This window comes from Castanea sativa, chromosome 2 (assembly GCF_040712315.1).
Source record: "Castanea sativa cultivar Marrone di Chiusa Pesio chromosome 2, ASM4071231v1".
Classification (NCBI taxonomy): domain Eukaryota; kingdom Viridiplantae; phylum Streptophyta; class Magnoliopsida; order Fagales; family Fagaceae; genus Castanea; species Castanea sativa.
In genome coordinates, this window is record NC_134014.1 from 33,414,882 (window position 1) to 33,432,945 (window position 18,064).

The following is an 18,064-nucleotide window of genomic DNA, read 5'->3' on the forward strand; positions in this document are numbered from 1 at the left end:
AGAACGTTGCAGGAACTTGAATCCTATGGTTCTCAAGCTCTGATACCAAGTTTGATGTAGCGAAGTATGCTGGGCTGTGATATGATTTTGAAGTGGATGGAAAGTGAGTTGCTTGGAACAATTGATAGGTGGTTAGGCACCTCTGACAAAGAACACAGTTCTCAAAGAAAAGCTCACAAGCTTATTTCAATTACTACACAAAAACTGATTACAAAATAACAAAAATCTGGGACATGCATATACTAGCTGTTTGGCATTGGCTGCCTACAAAATGGTTGACAAGTGTCTAAATCCTATTGGCCAATGCTTAAGCAATCATCTAACTAACTAACTTGTTACAAGAGGATTAGGATGTAGCTACTTGAAATACCCTGCATCAGTGAGTCTTACATTCCTGCTCAAAAAGCAGTGTACTACTCAATTAATTGATTTTCTAAATAGCAAGGGCCAATGAGCAACAAATTTAATGAGGGTTTTGTCATTTAGTTGCTTATGTTGCACTTATTGTATAGTCAATCATCTGTCGTCTACAAAGTTCAAATTTTCATGCTATAAAGCACTTTCTCAATATTCAATAGATTATGATGCCTACATGATTGGTTTGGTCTTTGGTGGTGGTTTCTCAGTTGTAGAAGCAATTATCAGCAGTGTCCTTGTTCTGCTTTAGTATTGGGTGCATTCTTATTTATATTATATTTCCTTTTTGTGTTTGAAATTACTCTTTATGTTTGCTCTCTCTCTCTCTCTCTCTCTCTCTCTCTTTCTCAGGGTGTGAGTTATTTTACTGTCTTGTTTATTCTGATTTGCTGTCTTTAGATATATGATCCCTAACTTTCGTTTTCTTCTCTGCAATATTAATGATGCATTTATGCAGGCTGACTTAGGTGTAAAGACAAAGACCCAACTTTTGGCTGAGAAATCTGTATTCAAGATTCTGTTAATGACCATCATTGCTGCTGATGTGGAACCAGATCTTCATGATCACAGAGATGATTTTATTCTCAATGTTTGTCGCCATTTTGCAATGATATTTCATATTGATTCTTCCTCTGGAAATTCATCTACTTCGACTGCTGCACTTGGGGGTCCTGTGGTTTCATCAAATGTTAATGTTAGTTCCAGGTCAAAGAATGGTACTTGTTTGAACCTGAAAGAGTTGGACCCTCTAATTTTTTTAGATGCTTTAGTTGATGTACTAGCAGATGAAAACAGGCTTCATGCCAAAGCTGCTCTTAATGCTTTGAATATGTTTGCTGAAACACTTCTGTTACTTGCTCGCACAAAGCATGCTGATCTGCTGATGTCAAGGGGCCCTGGTACTCCAATGATTGTCTCTAGCCCCTCTATAAATCCTGTATCACCACCCCCAAGTGTTCGAATCGCTGTCTTTGAGCAACTTTTACCTCGTCTTTTGCATTGTTGCTATGGAAGTACATGGCAATCACAGATGGGAGGTGTTATGGGACTTGGTGCTTTGGTTGGAAAGGTCACTGTAGAGATTTTGTGCCTTTTCCAAGTGAGAATTGTGCGTGGTCTGGTATATGTTCTTAAAAGGCTTCCCACTTATGCTAGCAAAGAGCAGGAAGAGACAAGCCAAGTGCTTACACAGGTTCTTCGTGTGGTTAATAATGTTGATGAAGCAAACAGTGAACCACGAAAGCAAAGTTTTCAGGGAGTAGTTGAATTTCTTGCTTCAGAGTTGTTCAACTCCAATGCATCTGTTACTGTGCGAAAGAATGTGCAGTCATGTTTGGCACTTTTGGCTAGTAGGACTGGTAGCGAGGTATCTGAATTGCTTGAGCACTTATATCAACCTTTGCTTCAGCCTCTTATAATGCGGCCTCTACGGTCAAGAACTGTTGATCAGCAGGTAAAATTTGTTTCTACTGGCAAATTTTTAGAATATTTATCAACTTGCGCCTCTCATTTGAATGGATGGCATTTAGGTTGGGACAGTTACGGCTTTGAATTTCTGCCTGGCCTTGAGGCCACCTCTTCTCAAGTTGACTCCAGAATTAGTTAATTTTCTGCAAGAAGCATTGCAAATAGCCGAGGCTGATGAAACTGTGTGGGCTGTGAAGTTTATGAATCCGAAGGTAGCCACATCATTAAATAAACTCCGTACAGCTTGCATTGAACTACTGTGTACAACGATGGCATGGGCAGATTTCAAAACTCCAAATCATTCTGAATTGCGTTCAAAGATTATTTCCATGTTTTTCAAGTCATTGACATGTCGGACACCGGAAATTGTTGCTGTTGCAAAGGAGGGCTTGCGACAGGTTTTGTTGAGCTTCTATCATATTTAATTGATATATTTAATCCTTAGAACTTGATGTTGATGTATGCATAGCTTTAGATAATGGCCAGCATAATGCATTTTCCTGTTGAGGCATGATGTTTGTTGATTGTGTGTAAATTAACCACATGATGCGTCATCTTAATTTTTTTTTTCATTCCTTTTCTTTTATATATATTTTGGGAACATTTGGAATTTACTCACTCTATTGGTCATTGTCATTTAGGTTATCAATCAACAAAGAATGCCCAAAGAACTTCTGCAGAGCAGCCTCAGGCCTATTTTAGTCAACTTGGCACATACCAAGAACCTCAGCATGCCTCTTCTACAAGGTCTGGCTCGCTTGCTTGAACTTTTGTCCAATTGGTTTAATGTTACCTTGGGTGGCAAGTTGTTAGAGCACCTTAAGAAATGGTTGGAGCCAGAAAAGCTTGCACAGAGTCAGAAGTCATGGAAGGCTGGTGAAGAACCAAAAATTGCAGCAGGTAATGCATCTAGGTTTTATCTGCTTATGGCAAAGAGTTATAGACTATACAAACTCTCACTTGATTGTACTGATGACATCATGTTGGTTTTTATGCTTTATGCAGCTATTATTGAGCTTTTCCACTTGCTTCCCTTAGCTGCTTCAAAGTTTCTTGATGAACTTGTGACCTTGACAATTGAATTGGAAGGAGCACTTCCCCCAGGACAAGTATACAGTGAGATTAACAGTCCATACCGTGTTCCCCTCACTAAATTTTTAAATCGATATGCATCGCTTGCCGTTGACTATTTTCTAGCTCGATTAAGTCAACCAAAATACTTCAGGAGGTAAGGTTTACTGGTATATCTAAGTCAATTTCTGATATGGAACATATATTGACTTCTTCCTTCTCTCTTTTTTTTTTTTTTCAGGTTTATGTATATAATCCGATCAGATGCAGGTCAGCCCTTGAGAGATGAACTTGCAAAGTCACCACAGAAGATACTGGCAAGTGCCTTCCCTGAATATTCACCAAAATCTGATGTGGTTATGACTCCGGGATCTTCAAGTACATCTGCTGCTATATTAGGTGATGATGGCCTTGTTACTCCGTTACCTGATAGTTCTAATCCAGCATCTGCCCCCTCTAGTGCAACTTCAGATGCTTATTTTCAGGGACTTGGACTTGTCAAAACTTTGGTAAAATTGATACCTGGCTGGTTGCAGACTAATCGTTTGGTCTTTGATACCTTGGTACTTGTTTGGAAGTCACCTGCAAGGATATCTCGTTTGCATAAAGAACAGGAACTGAACTTAGTGCAAGTAAGTATAGTTCATTTTACACAATTGTGAAACTTCTGCTCTTTTGTTGTTTTTCTAGTGGGTGATTTCAGATAATCTTTTACCTCTCAATTTCAAAATCATAGTTGATTCTTGTTCATCGTTTTCTAATAAAACCTTGTTCTTTTGTCACTGAAAGAGCTATCCGATTTACTTTTAACTTATCACATTATTGAGTATCTACCATTTTTCATTTTTATACGTGGACTTTTTATGTAATGTTTGTCAATTGATTGGTGACTCTGAGACTTGTCGTGATTACTGAGATACAGGTGAAAGAAAGCAAGTGGCTTGTCAAATGCTTCCTGAATTATTTGAGACACGACAAAACCGAAGTCAATGTTCTTTTCGATATACTCTCCATCTTCCTTTTTCATACTCGCATTGATTATACTTTTCTGAAGGAGTTTTATATCATTGAGGTACTTTGATTCTTGGATCCGATTTTTTTAAATCCTGGGAGAGTTTTCCCTTGTATTCTAGTTATTTGTCTGATCTTACTAGTGTAAACAATCATTTTCAGGTTGCGGAAGGTTATCCACCTAACATGAAAAAAGCACTTCTCTTGCACTTTTTGAACCTTTTCCAATCAAAACAACTTGGTCATGATCATTTGGTTGTTGTCATGCAAATGCTCATTCTTCCAATGCTCGCTCATGCTTTCCAAAATGGCCAAAGTTGGGAGGTTGTTGACCCTACTATTATAAAAACAATTGTTGACAAACTTCTTGATCCTCCAGAAGAGGTGCTTTCTTGACTTCATCCACAACTTTTATGTGTTCCATGAAATTTTCTTGTGAGCCTGTTTATAATTAATTGAATAAAAATTATTTGTCAATTTGATTTCTACAATGTGATTCTTTTAAAATGTATCTCAAATATTTTGCACCCCTTTTGTAGGTTTCTGCTGAATATGATGAACCTTTGAGAATAGAACTTTTGCAGCTGGCCACTTCGCTTCTTAAGTATCTTCAGAATGACCTTGTCCATCATAGGAAAGAGCTGATCAAGTTTGGCTGGAATCATCTCAAGCGTGAAGATAGTGCCAGTAAGCAGTGGGCATTTGTGAATGTTTGCCACTTCTTGGAGGCCTATCAGGCCCCAGAAAAAATTATTCTTCAGGTATGGCTGTGATTTATATCATAATGGAATATATTAGTGCAAGTTATTTATCTCATTGTCTAATTTACCCAAAGTTTGCATCATTTAAGAAATTTTCTGGACTATTTTTCTGCTCTGTAATCACCTATAAAAAAAAAAAAAAAAAATTCTGCTCTGTAATTAAGTTTTCTGATACGCACACTAATAATTTCAGTATTGGGAGTATTCAGAATGTACCCTTTTTTGGTGTGCAACTTATTTATCTCGTTGTTTAATTTGCTCAAAGTTCACATCATTTAAAAATTTTAATGGACTATTTTTCTGCCCTGGGATTAGCTTTCTGATGCTGTAAACTAATAATGTCAGTATGGGGAGTGTTCAGAATGTACCCTTGGCCCATTGTCCCATCCTCATGTGAAATAGTAGAATCTTTTAAAACACACACACACACACACACACACACGTACATATATATGTAGATATATTTTGTGTGTGTGTGTGTTTTTTTTTGGAGGGGGGGGAGGAGGGGATGTTGATGTTAGGTGTGTTCAAACCGCTTATGAGTTGACATGTATAATTGTAATCTTTTCATCTTCCTGTAAAATCTGGAATAATTGTGGTTTTTCTAGAATGTTATTTTCTATTGCAATATGAAACATGTTAGCTATGCAAATGTTTCTAAAATTTATAGCTATGCAATGAAATGGTAACCTGCCCAATATTTGAAACTGCAGGTTTTTGTAGCACTTCTTAGAACTTGCCAACCTGAAAATAAAATGCTAGTCAAGCAGGCCCTTGATATACTTATGCCAGCATTACCTCGAAGGTTGCCTCTTGGGGATTCTCGTATGCCAATTTGGATACGGTACACAAAAAAAATTCTGGTTGAGGAAGGTCACTCTATTCCTAATTTGATTCACATTTTCCAGCTCATTGTCCGCCATTCAGATCTCTTCTACAGCTGCAGAGCACAATTTGTACCGCAGATGGTGAATTCACTCAGTCGCCTTGGGTTGCCATATAACACCACGGCAGAAAACAGGCGTCTTGCCATTGAACTTGCTGGATTGGTGGTTGGTTGGGAAAGGCAAAGGCAAAATGAAATGAAAGTAGTTACTGATAGTGATGTACCCAGCCAGAACAATGATGGATTTAATTCTGGTTCTGCTGGTGCTGATCCTAAGCGTTCAGTGGATGGGTCTACTTTCCCTGAGGATTCAACAAAGCGAGTAAAACTTGAGCCTGGTCTCCAATCCCTCTGTGTCATGTCACCTGGTGGTGCATCGTCAATCCCTAACATAGAAACCCCTGGATCTGCTAGCCAACCTGATGAAGAATTCAAGCCAAATGCTGCTATGGAAGAAATGATTATCAATTTTCTTATTAGGGTGAGGCTTTTGTCAGCTTGTGCTTTCATCTATGACTAAGATATATTGATGACGCGCTTATTAAAAAAAAAGATCTATGTCTTTTACAGTTTGATTGTAGTTTTGCTTTCGGTTAAAACGCCTCATGGATTTAAATTTTTTAACCTATTGATCTGCTGCTTGTTTGCACCTTTTGCACTAAAAATAATATATTTATGTAGTACTTGCTTTACACTCTTGTATAATGTGTAATTTCTCTAGTGTAATCTATTATTTAATGAAAACCATACTAGAAATTGGAGTGAACTGAGTAATCCAATTGATGATGAACCTGTAGGTTATTTTTTTGAAGAATTAGGATATCCAAGTTAAAAGATGTATGGGGGAGGATGAAAATGGGAAAAGTCATGGGACCTGGTAAATTCCCATTGAAGTTCTGGAAGTGCTTAGGTGATGTGAGTCTGAGATGGTTGACAGACCCTTTCAATAAGATTTTAAGGATTAGAAAAATACTTAGTGAATGGAAGAAATTCTCTTTAGTACATATATACAAGAACAGAAGACATTCAAAACTGTACAAATTATTGTGGAATTAAGCTTGAGTCACATCATGAAATTTCAGGAGGAGTAGTTCGACGTAGGTTAAGACACAAAACTAATATCAGATAATAAGTTGGTTTAAGTGTTAGGGAGGTCTACCGTGGAAGCAATTTTCTTACTTAGAGAACCTTGTAAAGATCTCCATATAGTTTCTATTGATACGGATAAAGAATATAGTTTTTGTTTATACAGAGAGCATATGATAGAATACCTAGAGAGGTTATGTGGTAAGTTTAATGGATAAAATTAGAGATGGAATCACGCCAAGTTGGACATCTAGAGGGATGTTTTAAAATCTAAAGGCTTTAGGTTATTTAGGTGTAAGACTCGTACAAGAGGAATCAAAGATGAAGGGGTTATAAAACTTGATGGTCAATAGATGCCAAAAAGTGGGTGCTTTTGATATTTTGGATCAATAATTCACAAGAAAGGAGAGATTTAAAATCATAAAACACTGGGTGGATGAAGTGGAGATGTGTAACTTAGAATACCTATTAAGAAGCAACATGTTTTTAAAAGGAGTGTATTTGAAATAATAATGTTAAAATGGATACGTGGAAGAATAAAGAGAGATAGGATACAAATTCAAGAAATTCATTTAAATATAGGGAAGACGCCTATGAATGAAAAGACAAGGGAGAGTTGCTTGAAATGGTTGTGATATGCAAATGAGAGAAATTAAAGGAAGAGTGATTTGATTCAAGTCAAGGGAATGGAACGACTTAGAGAGAGACCTAAAAACTTGAAATAGTAGAAAATGACATGTTTATTTTGGGGGTAACACAGAGTCTGATTTTGTACAGAATACAATGACGGATAAAATACATGTGGCCGGCCGCAAATATTCTGCTGAGAATTCATAGCTGACCCCAAATTTTTGGGGAATCTATTATTTATTGACTTTGTTTTAGTGCCAGTTTATTACTTTACATGTAACTACCATGAATTTATTTATTTTTTTAATGTTATGCCTACAGTTGTTGGGTTGAATCCATTAAACAAATACAGATTAAACATGGTACATGTCTAACATGTATATGAGGTATCTCACGTGGCATTTATCTAAAAGAAGTATCTAACATGGAAGTTTCCTTAAAAAAATTAGTCAAAGCAGAGAATGCGCTTATGAAGAAGAGTTACCATCGCAGGCACATGCTGTCTTTCTTTTGGTGCCCCAGTGCTGGGAGTCTCACATTGAATTTTTTTTTTGAACTTAATAGAACAATATGAATGTGATAAAAGTTTGTTTCCGATTTTTTTTTAAAGGACTAAAAAGTGGGCTAAGTTCTTAACATGATTTATTACAGTTCTTCATTGATTTGTCTGAAGTGTTGTTATATTTCAATCATTCCGATGATTATTTATAACTTTTTACCTGTCTTTTTGGGATCAGGTTGCCTTGGTCATTGAGCCTAAGGACAAGGAAGCAAGTATAATGTACAAACAAGCTTTAGAGCTACTTTCACAAGCCTTAGAAGTGTGGCCTAATGCTAATGTTAAATTCAATTATTTAGAAAAGCTGCTGAGCAGCATTCAACCATCTCAGTCAAAGGACCCTTCCACAGCTCTCGCACAAGGCTTAGATGTAATGAACAAGGTTTTGGAGAAGCAGCCACATTTGTTCATTAGAAATAATATTAATCAGATTTCTCAAGTATGACACTGCTCCCAATAGTTCTACTGATAGGTCTAGTGACTAAATTTTCATATTTCAACATTGATACTATTTTTGTATTTGTTTTGTCAGATTCTTGAACCCTGCTTCAAGTATAAAATGTTAGATGCTGGGAAGTCCTTGTGCTCACTGTTGAAGATGGTCTTTGTTGCTTTTCCCCTAGAAGCAGCCACTACACCACAAGATGTTAAACTATTGTATCAGAAGGTTGACGAACTGATTCAGAAGCATATTCATATTGTCACAGCTCCTCAAGCATCAAATGAGGATAATACTGCTAATTCAATTAGCTTTGTTCTGCTTGTCATTAAAACCTTGACAGAGGTACAGAAGAACTTCGTTGATCCTAACTTCTTGGTTCGTATACTGCAACGCCTGGCACGAGATATGGGATCATCAGCAGGCTCTCATCCAAGACCAGTATGCCCCTATTTTCTCATTATATCCCTATTTTTCTCATTTGTAAACCCTGTTTTCAATTGGGAGGTCAAATTTTTTACGAATGTTAGTGGGATGGGTTTAGTGGGGTTGCAGACCTGTCCCAATCCTAATAGGATGGCTCTATGTTTTTAAAAGGGGTTTTGAGATTGGTTTGAGTTTTTAGGAAATGGGATCCTGAACCTGAGCTGATTAGTGTGATTATACAATTTAATTGCTAAAATATTTCTAATATTAGTAATATTACAAAAGTCCTAGGCATTCTATTAGCTTTACCCACCGTTTCTTTCTCTTTCTCATTCTTACTTATTATTACAAAAATCTATGTGACTTAAAATAGTTTGGATAATTTTTTTTTCCCCATTTTTGGTATTAGCACGTGGTTTAGATATTATTAATGATGATAGGAATTGAATGTTTGATAATTTTCCATTTATGCTAGGATTAAATATGTGGCCAAGAGCCTTGTAACTCAATTAACACCTTTTGGCTTTTGGTGTTTACAACAGAGACATCTAAGGTTCAAATCCCCCCACCCCCAACTATTAATCTATAAAAAAAAAGAAAGAATTAAATATAGTGGCCTTTCAGTGTTCATCAATACTTGAATGTGGTGAACTAGATTTTATGTTTACCCCTTCTAAGCACAATGAAATAAACACTCTGGTTGTAATGGGTTTGGGTTTCTCGAATAAAAGTGGAAGGAGTTTTGGATAAGATTCATATAAGGTGAAGGGTCACAACATTAATTTGAGAAAAGTGGAATCTTCATTGTATTAATTTCATTCACTTGAATCACTTTTGGTAATGCAAACTATTTCAGATATCTTTTGACTGTTAAAAATTGAGTGGATAAAAGAGATTCCAGTGATCTGCTGACCTTTTGCGAATTATTAGATATTTGTTATATCTGTTAATTGTGAAGATTGTAATATGTGAATGGATGAGGATACGTTTCGATCAATGGTCAATATTCGTGCTAGTCTGAGGCTAATGGCCTGATGTGCGGAGTAGGTTCATTTTGATGTGTATGACCCAAGTATGATTTGATTTGGCATGGTGGTTATGTTTACCAAATTTGGCATAATATTCATCCCAGTTGATGTCCTGTCGTAGTTGTCCATCTGGCTCATGGGGTCTTGGGAGAAGTTCTTATTTGCAAGTTCAAGGTTAAATGCCTTATAATTCTTGTTCACTAGAATGATTTTACTTGGCATGATTAATTTTACACATTAGTGTTTTTACTTGGCATGATTTTTTTTTCATTTGTTGAATTACATTAACCAAATTTGGGATTATGGCTTCTTCTTGTTGTTATTGAATTACATTTAAGTAAACTGTCATTTATATCCAGGGTCAGAGAACCGATCCTGATTCTGCTGTCACTTCTTCTCGTCAAGGTGCTGATGTTGGTGTAGTCATCTCTAATCTAAACTCAGTTTTGAAGCTTATAAGTGAGAGGGTCATGCTTGTTCCAGATTGCAAGAAATCCATAACTCAAATCTTGAATACCTTGCTCTCAGAGAAAGGTACTGATTCTAGCGTGCTTCTTTGCATACTTGACGTGGTAAAAGGGTGGATTGAAGATGACTTTGGCAAACCAGGCACATCAGTCACATCGAGTTCTTTTCTTACTCAGAAGGAAATAGTTTCTTTTCTTCAGAAGCTTTCACAAGTTGATAAACAAAATTTTTCTCCAAGTGCTCTGGAAGAGTGGGATAAGAAATACCTACAGCTTGTTTATGGAACTTGTGCTGATTCGAATAAGTAAGCAATATAGTTTAAATCAGCCTGTATATTTTTTGCACCATGTTTTTTATATAATGTTTTGATTGACTTCCAGATTGCCCCTGCTCGTTCGTCAAGATGTGTTTATGAAAGTGGAAAGGCAATTCATGCTTGGTTTACGGGCAAGAGATCCTGAAATTAGGATGAAATTTTTCTCACTTTATCATGAATCTCTTGGGAAATCATTGTTCACAAGGCTGCAGTTTATTATCCAACTCCAGGACTGGGAAGCTTTGAGTGATGTCTTTTGGCTCAAGCAAGGCCTTGACCTTCTTCTGGCAATCTTAGTTGAGGATAAACCTATTACACTAGCTCCAAACTCAGCTAGGGTGCCGTCACTTATGGTTTCAGGTCCTCTTCCAGATAGTTCTGGGATGCAGCATCAGGTTCCTGATGTTTCAGAGGGCCCTGGGGATGCGCCTCTAACGTTTGATGCCCTTGTTTCTAAGCATGCACAGTTTTTAAATGAGATGAGCAAACTCAAGGTAATACCAATTACAATTAGACCGTTTAGGTCCACAGTGTATTGTGCTTAAGGATTAGATAATAGATTTCCCATTTTAGTTTGTAGAAGTGAGCTATGGTTGTTTTGTAGTCTCCAAGCATGTTGTATCTTTTTTATGTCTGTATGGTGCACTTGCATTGTCTGTTAAGATAGCAACATTTGACTGAAAAGGTACGATATTGTTTTCTGAGCTTGTTTTTTCTATCTTGCTGTTGGTAGGCTGTCTAGATTCTTATCTACTTAATGCATTTCACCCATCATATTAGAAGTTGACCTTTTAATTCCTTCTTTCAGGTTGCTGATCTTGTTATTCCATTGAGAGAGCTGGCTCATACCGATGCTAATGTTGCATACCATTTATGGGTGTTGGTATTTCCCATTGTCTGGGTGACCTTGAATAAGGACGAGCAGGTAGCACTAGCTAAACCAATGATTACTCTCCTTTCAAAAGATTATCACAAGAAGCAACAAGCCAGCAGGCCAAATGTTGTGCAAGCACTCCTAGAAGGGCTTCAGTTGAGCCACCCTCAACCCAGGATGCCTAGTGAGCTCATTAAATATATTGGAAAGACATACAATGCATGGCACATAGCATTGGCTTTGCTAGAAAGTCATGTCATGTTGTTCATGAATGACACAAAGTGCTCCGAGTCTCTGGCTGAACTTTATCGTTTGCTTAATGAAGAAGATATGAGGTGTGGGTTATGGAAGAAAAGATCAATCACAGCAGAAACTAGGGCTGGGATTTCTCTAGTCCAGCATGGTTACTGGCAGCGTGCCCAAAGCCTCTTTTACCAAGCCATGGTTAAGGCAACTCAAGGCACATATAACAACACGGTACCAAAGGCTGAGATGTGTCTTTGGGAAGAGCAATGGCTGTCCTGTGCCAGTCAACTTAGTCAGTGGGATGCATTGGTGGACTTTGGCAAGAGTGTTGAGAATTATGAAATACTACTTGACAGTCTTTGGAAGTTGCCTGATTGGGCATATATGAAGGATCATGTAATTCCGAAGGCTCAAGTAGAAGAAACTCCAAAACTTCGATTGATTCAAGCCTTCTTTGCTCTTCACGACAGAAGCACAAATGGTGTGGGGGATGCTGAAAACATACTGGGGAAAGGTGTCGATCTTGCTTTGGAGCAATGGTGGCAGTTGCCGGAAATGTCTGTTCATGCTAGGATTCCTCTTTTACAGCAATTCCAGCAGCTAGTTGAAGTTCAAGAATCAGCTAGAATCCTTGTGGACCTTGCGAATGGTAACAAACTCTCTGGAAATTCTGTTGGTGGTGGTGTACATGGAAATCTTTATGCTGATCTCAAAGACATCCTTGAGACTTGGAGGCTGAGAACTCCAAATGAATGGGATAATATGTCTGTTTGGTGCGATTTGATTCAATGGAGAAATGAAATGTATAATGCAGTCATAGATGCATTCAAGGATCTTGCCGCCACAAATCCACAACTTCATCACCTTGGTTATCGTGACAAAGCATGGAATGTTAACAGGCTTGCTCACATTGCTCGTAAGCAAGGCCTTTATGATGTTTGTGTGACAATACTTGAAAAGATGTATGGTCATGCAACCATGGAAGTGCAGGTAATAGAAACTATTAACATTTTTTTTTTTTGGATTAGCTCAGGAGAGGTAAAAAGAACTGTGTCCTCTCTGCCCCATTCTTGGTAGCTTTTTGATTAGTTCAAGCATTCTTCATTAAATTGGTCCACTTTGCAGAATTTGTGGCCAATGAAGATAACTTTGAAGTGAAGTTATCTGTGCAATCGACTTTAGTCCAGGAATAATAAAATTTTACTTTTTCAAACCAGGTATAATTTTTAGGTCCAATGGTTTGCTTTTATGCTTAGACATGTCTAGTGGTCATTTTGAATCTCCTTGGTGGGCATAGAAATGTAGAGTTTTCTGCCTTTCTGTGCTTACATCTCTATCAACTATTACCAAACTTTTTCCTTACCCTCTTCTTCTTTGCTTCAAGTCTCTCTGGTGATTGGAAGCTAGGTCAGATAGTTGTTTTTTTTCATTCTTTGGGTGGATTTTATGGTAATTTGCAACCATATCCAGACATGCCCTGTAGTGATCTTGAACATCATGGATGGGCAAGGAGAATGGAGATTTCCTTCCCTCTTTATCTTACATCTTTGTTTGTCAACTATTAAGCAGTTTGTTAATAGTTTTCTAACTTACATTTCCTCGTGTTCTGGACTTCAAATCTCTCTAGTCTTGGGGAGTGATGGCAGAAATAGGTGTCTCACAATTTTCTGTTGCATGCTTGCAGGAGGCATTCGTTAAGATAAGAGAACATGCAAAGGCTCTTCTGGAAATGAAGGGGGAGCTTACCAATGGTCTCAATCTGATAAACAGCACTAATTTAGAATATTTTCCTGTGAAACACAAAGCAGAAATTTTTCGCCTAAAGGGGGATTTCCTGTTAAAGCTAAATGACTCTGAAAATGCCAATAGTTCGTATTCTACTGCCATCAACCTTTTCAAAAATTTGCCTAAAGGATGGATAAGCTGGGGCAATTATTGTGACATGGTATACATTTCCATCTACTTGTTATGTCATTGGTGTTATTGATGACTTGTTTTAAATACTGAATTGCTATCTTATGCTTATAGGCTTATAAAGAAACAAATGAAGAGACTTGGTTAGAATACGCTGTTAGCTGCTTTCTACAAGGTATCAAATTTGGTGTATCTAACTCAAGAAGCCATCTAGCTCGTGTTCTGTATCTTCTCAGCTTTGATACTCCCAATGAGCCTGTTGGGAAGGCATTTGATAAATACTTGGACCACATACCCCACTGGGTTTGGCTTTCTTGGATTCCACAACTCTTACTTTCCCTGCAGAGGACAGAGGCTCCTCATTGCAAACTTGTTCTACTTAAAATTGCCACTGTATTTCCACAGGTGAAAACTTTTTATTAGTGTATTATATATAGATTCAGTATGGTGCTTTATTCTGATAATATTCTTGAGATTCTCTTATCACTAATATGCAGGCTCTGTACTTCTGGCTGCGCACATATTTGCTTGAACGGCGTGATGTTGCAAATAAGTCTGAACTAAGCAGAATCGCAATGGCCCAGCAAAGAATGCAGCAAGGTGTTTCTGGCACTACTGCTGGTTCTCTTGGCTTGGCTGATGGAAGTACAAGAGTACAGGGTCACGGTGTATCTTCAGACAATCAAGTTCATCAAGGCTCTCAATCAAGTGGTGGAATTGGATCTCATGATGGTGGAAACTCTCATGGGCAAGAACCGGAAAGGTCAGGCACAGAGAGCAGTGTGCATGCAGGAAATGACCAATCTATGCAACAAAGTACTTCAACCATCAATGAGGGTGGTCAAAATGCATTAAGGCGTAGTGGTGCTTTGGGTTTGGTAGCTTCTGCTGCTGGTGCATTTGATGCTGCAAAAGATATAATGGAGGCTCTTAGAAGCAAGCACACTAATTTGGCCAGTGAACTTGAGGTAATGATTTCCATATTAAATTTCTTGAGTTAATCTATTGATTTCCTTTTTATTATGTGGCTCAAAATTTTTAATACAAACTGTTCAGATATGTTACTCTCGAAAATTGAACTTTATTTAATGAGCGTTTGGATAGCTGAAAAGCATCCTGCATTTTGCGTTTTTTTTTTTCCTGGACAGCGCCATTTAGGCTTATGAACAGTAACTTCTTTGTGGACAGTAACTTTATTATTATTATTATTATTTTTTATTGTTTTCAGTTTTTAGCAAAATAAGCGGCATCCAAACAGACCCTTTGTGGTACCCTCATTCTAGAGTAGTGGATTTTTTTTGGGTTTGTTCCAATAAAAGATATTTTCAAGTCGAACCTCCACAATCATTGCTGTAGTGTACACCCCACATTCTGGTCAACCAAACAAAATTTGTTTTCATCACTCAATTGACCCCACAAAATCTCTTTGAAGTTATTTTAATCTATTAGCATCATCAATAGATGCTGTGGAGTGAAATAAAATTCATGTGTAGGCTAGATAATGTATTTTTAGTAAGAGCGAACTTCCTCCTTTTGATAAATAAGCTTCTTCCAATCTGTCTTTTTTCCGCTTTTTGATTGCATTTCAAACTGTTCTTGCTTCAAAGGATGAACCCTAATGCAATCCTAGATATACTGTAGGTAGAGTACCCCACCTTTCAACCCACTTCTGAGACTTGCTTTGTTGCCCACATCACCTAGTTCACTTTTATTTAGATTAACACTTGGTCCTGACATTTCTGCAAAATAAGGAAAAACACATAAAAAACAACCAAGCATCACCAAACGAAATTGTATCATCAGCTAAAAGCTGACGGGAAGTTTCCATAGCCCTTTTGCTATGTCCCCAACCTAAAACCCAGCTAAGTTATTGAACCGTGCAACTTTGTTTAACATCCTTCTGGGAATCTTTGTACTGAAAATGAAAAAAGTTGAAAAGGGATAGAGAATCTTCTTGTCTTAATCCTCTTGAACTATGATTAAGAATTGAATTTTTGAAATGCTGAACCAAACATTTCCTCCACTTTCCACCAAATTCAAATCTATCCAAAACTACAATTGTCTTCAGGAATGGAGTTGCACGTAATGTCACCCTGTTTTGTCTTTGCCTTTAGAAATACGAACCACCTCACATCAACACCCACTATGTAAACTCCAATAATTCCTGGAAGAGGCTTTACGATTACTACAGAGGATCAGATGGAGGGCCTTATACCTGTCATGAAAATGCTTGAAAACAATGGAGTTGAGTGATCTGATCAAATGGAGGGCCTTATACCCATCATAAAAATTCTTGAGAAACAATGGAGTTGATTGATCCAATCAAATGGAGGGCCCTATACCCATCACGAAAATTCTTGAAAAGCAATGGAGTTTAATGATCCTTCAACTCATATACCCAATCCACTTCAAATCATCTCCCATGTCTCTCAAGAACTTTTAATGAATCCAAATTTCCCATAGAAGTGAAAGTTGGAACCTTTTTGAGTCAATCTTGAGAAGCTCTTGATTCCCCATGCTTAGCTTAAGCTTTGCATAGTCTTGATCCAAACCATTTGGAATCATTGACCCATAGCCTTATCCTAATGTAGGACCAACTGGGGAATTTGTCTACATGTGGTTGTGGTGGGTATAGGGTGAGGTGAATTTGTGGATCTGAGGTTTAGAATTGCTGAAGAAAGGGTTATGAAGTTGTGATAGGAAATTAAAGGTGGTTTGATGGGTTATTTGATGGCTATTTGGTATATGAAAACATAGTTGTCAGTATTGTACGATACGCGATATGTATTGTACGATACATATTGTATCATGTGTAAAAAGTTCCATATCATATCGGCGTATTGTAAGTGCTCATGAATCGTACGATACAGTGTATCGTATTAAATCATGTTGTATCATAAAATCAAACGTATCGTATGATACATAAAAAAAAACTTTAAAATGAGAATTTTTTTGTTAAAATTGGTACTTTTGTTTGAATCTAACAGTTGTTAGACTTGTTTTTAACACAATTATTAGGATACTTAATTTAGCCTAATAAAGTAACATATTCATAAGTTTTTTTTCCTTTCTTTCCCCTACAAAATTTGGACAGCATAGTACACACTTACACTTCACTTTAATATTTACAAATTTATTTTCTAGACTTTGACTAAGATATTAATTAACAATATAATTATTTTTTATTTTTGTCATTATTGTTATAAGTCCAAGAAGAAATTTTTGTATAAAAAAATTATTAAAATAAAAAGAATAAGGAGAGATAGTAAATGTTAATGACGATTACTGAAGAAATAAGTTTGCAAAATGATAAGCATGATGATAGTGTTGACTTAGATGGGGTTAATTAGGCAATATGATGAAAATAAATTATTATTTTTGAATATGATGAAAATAAATTATTATTTTTGGGTCATTTGTAATATATTATCACATTTGAACTTAAGCAATTTGAATAAGTATATTATAAACACGTGCTAGTTTGATTTATTTAGTTAGCTTGTTAAATATTATTACATTAGTGATGAATAAATTAGTCGTTAGTTGAATATATTCAAAATTTATAATGAATATACCCTTTATATATCTATATCTATAATTTTTTATAAATTTTATTAAGTGTTTGTGTATCTTATGATACGGTTCGATACACGATTCGGAAAAATCAAAAATCAATTTACGATACGATTCACGTTTTGACAATAATACATGAAAGTATGTGGGGATTTATGGTTTTGATGGGTAAATGAAAGTGCTTGATTTGGGGTGTAAGGAAGAAGTAAAGGATAGATTTTTATGGTGTTTAGGACTTTAGGGGCTGTATGAGCAGCACCCATGAACAATAGCAAAGAGAAATAAAATAAGAAGATAAGAAAGAAAGAAGAGAGGAGGAGGAAGAAAAGAATTCACAAAGGCCAGTGTGCCTCTATGCTCAAAAGACTCAATAATTTTATTAGTCAACTCTAGCTTGTTTGAGTATAATAAAAAACTTACATAGACATTATTCTTAACTTCTCCTAGTAAGGCCAGGACTTCTACTTTGAATGGTAAACCAAACCCTATTTGAATTAAATCAAAGCTACCCATAAACTAAATAAACTAAATAAGACTTACTTATTAATGAAAGAAAACCTATGGCCCATACCCAACAATAAAATATATAAAACCTAATTAACTACCATGTACTTCTTACTTATTGTTTCACTAACCATGCTATTGTTGCGCCATCATATCCACTTTGAGGGAATGTTATGAGCTTATTTATTTATAAGTAATAAAAATATATATAAATCAGAAAAAAGGAGTCACTCAAATATACAGAAAGTTTACTAGGGTAAATAGTCAGTTACAAAAATTGCATAAATCTAATAAATCAACAATAGAAAATAAAGAAAGATTCCTCAACGCTGACAACCACTCCAATAATGTTATGAAAAAGAACAACTTGAAATTGGAGTAGAACTTT

General features: G+C 36.5%; 1 protein-coding gene across 3 annotated transcripts in view; it reads left to right on the forward strand.

Annotated features, from left to right (window-relative positions):
• Nucleotides 1-18,064, forward strand: part of LOC142625565 (uncharacterized) — a 44,295-nt gene that overhangs the window by 21,693 nt on the left and 4,538 nt on the right. For 2 of the 3 annotated variants that reach the window (XM_075799195.1, XM_075799197.1), the window contains exons 14-30: nucleotides 875-1,870; nucleotides 1,947-2,282; nucleotides 2,526-2,784; nucleotides 2,890-3,112; nucleotides 3,197-3,587; nucleotides 3,872-4,027; nucleotides 4,129-4,350; nucleotides 4,506-4,727; nucleotides 5,441-6,094; nucleotides 8,067-8,327; nucleotides 8,421-8,768; nucleotides 10,141-10,553; nucleotides 10,630-11,059; nucleotides 11,374-12,675; nucleotides 13,370-13,630; nucleotides 13,714-14,004; nucleotides 14,097-14,567. In XM_075799195.1, the coding sequence (XP_075655310.1) occupies nucleotides 875-1,870; nucleotides 1,947-2,282; nucleotides 2,526-2,784; nucleotides 2,890-3,112; nucleotides 3,197-3,587; nucleotides 3,872-4,027; nucleotides 4,129-4,350; nucleotides 4,506-4,727; nucleotides 5,441-6,094; nucleotides 8,067-8,327; nucleotides 8,421-8,768; nucleotides 10,141-10,553; nucleotides 10,630-11,059; nucleotides 11,374-12,675; nucleotides 13,370-13,630; nucleotides 13,714-14,004; nucleotides 14,097-14,567 (7,236 nt within the window). The remainder of the gene's footprint in view (nucleotides 1-874; nucleotides 1,871-1,946; nucleotides 2,283-2,525; nucleotides 2,785-2,889; nucleotides 3,113-3,196; nucleotides 3,588-3,871; nucleotides 4,028-4,128; nucleotides 4,351-4,505; nucleotides 4,728-5,440; nucleotides 6,095-8,066; nucleotides 8,328-8,420; nucleotides 8,769-10,140; nucleotides 10,554-10,629; nucleotides 11,060-11,373; nucleotides 12,676-13,369; nucleotides 13,631-13,713; nucleotides 14,005-14,096; nucleotides 14,568-18,064) is intronic. The other variant, XM_075799196.1, reaches the window with a different exon arrangement.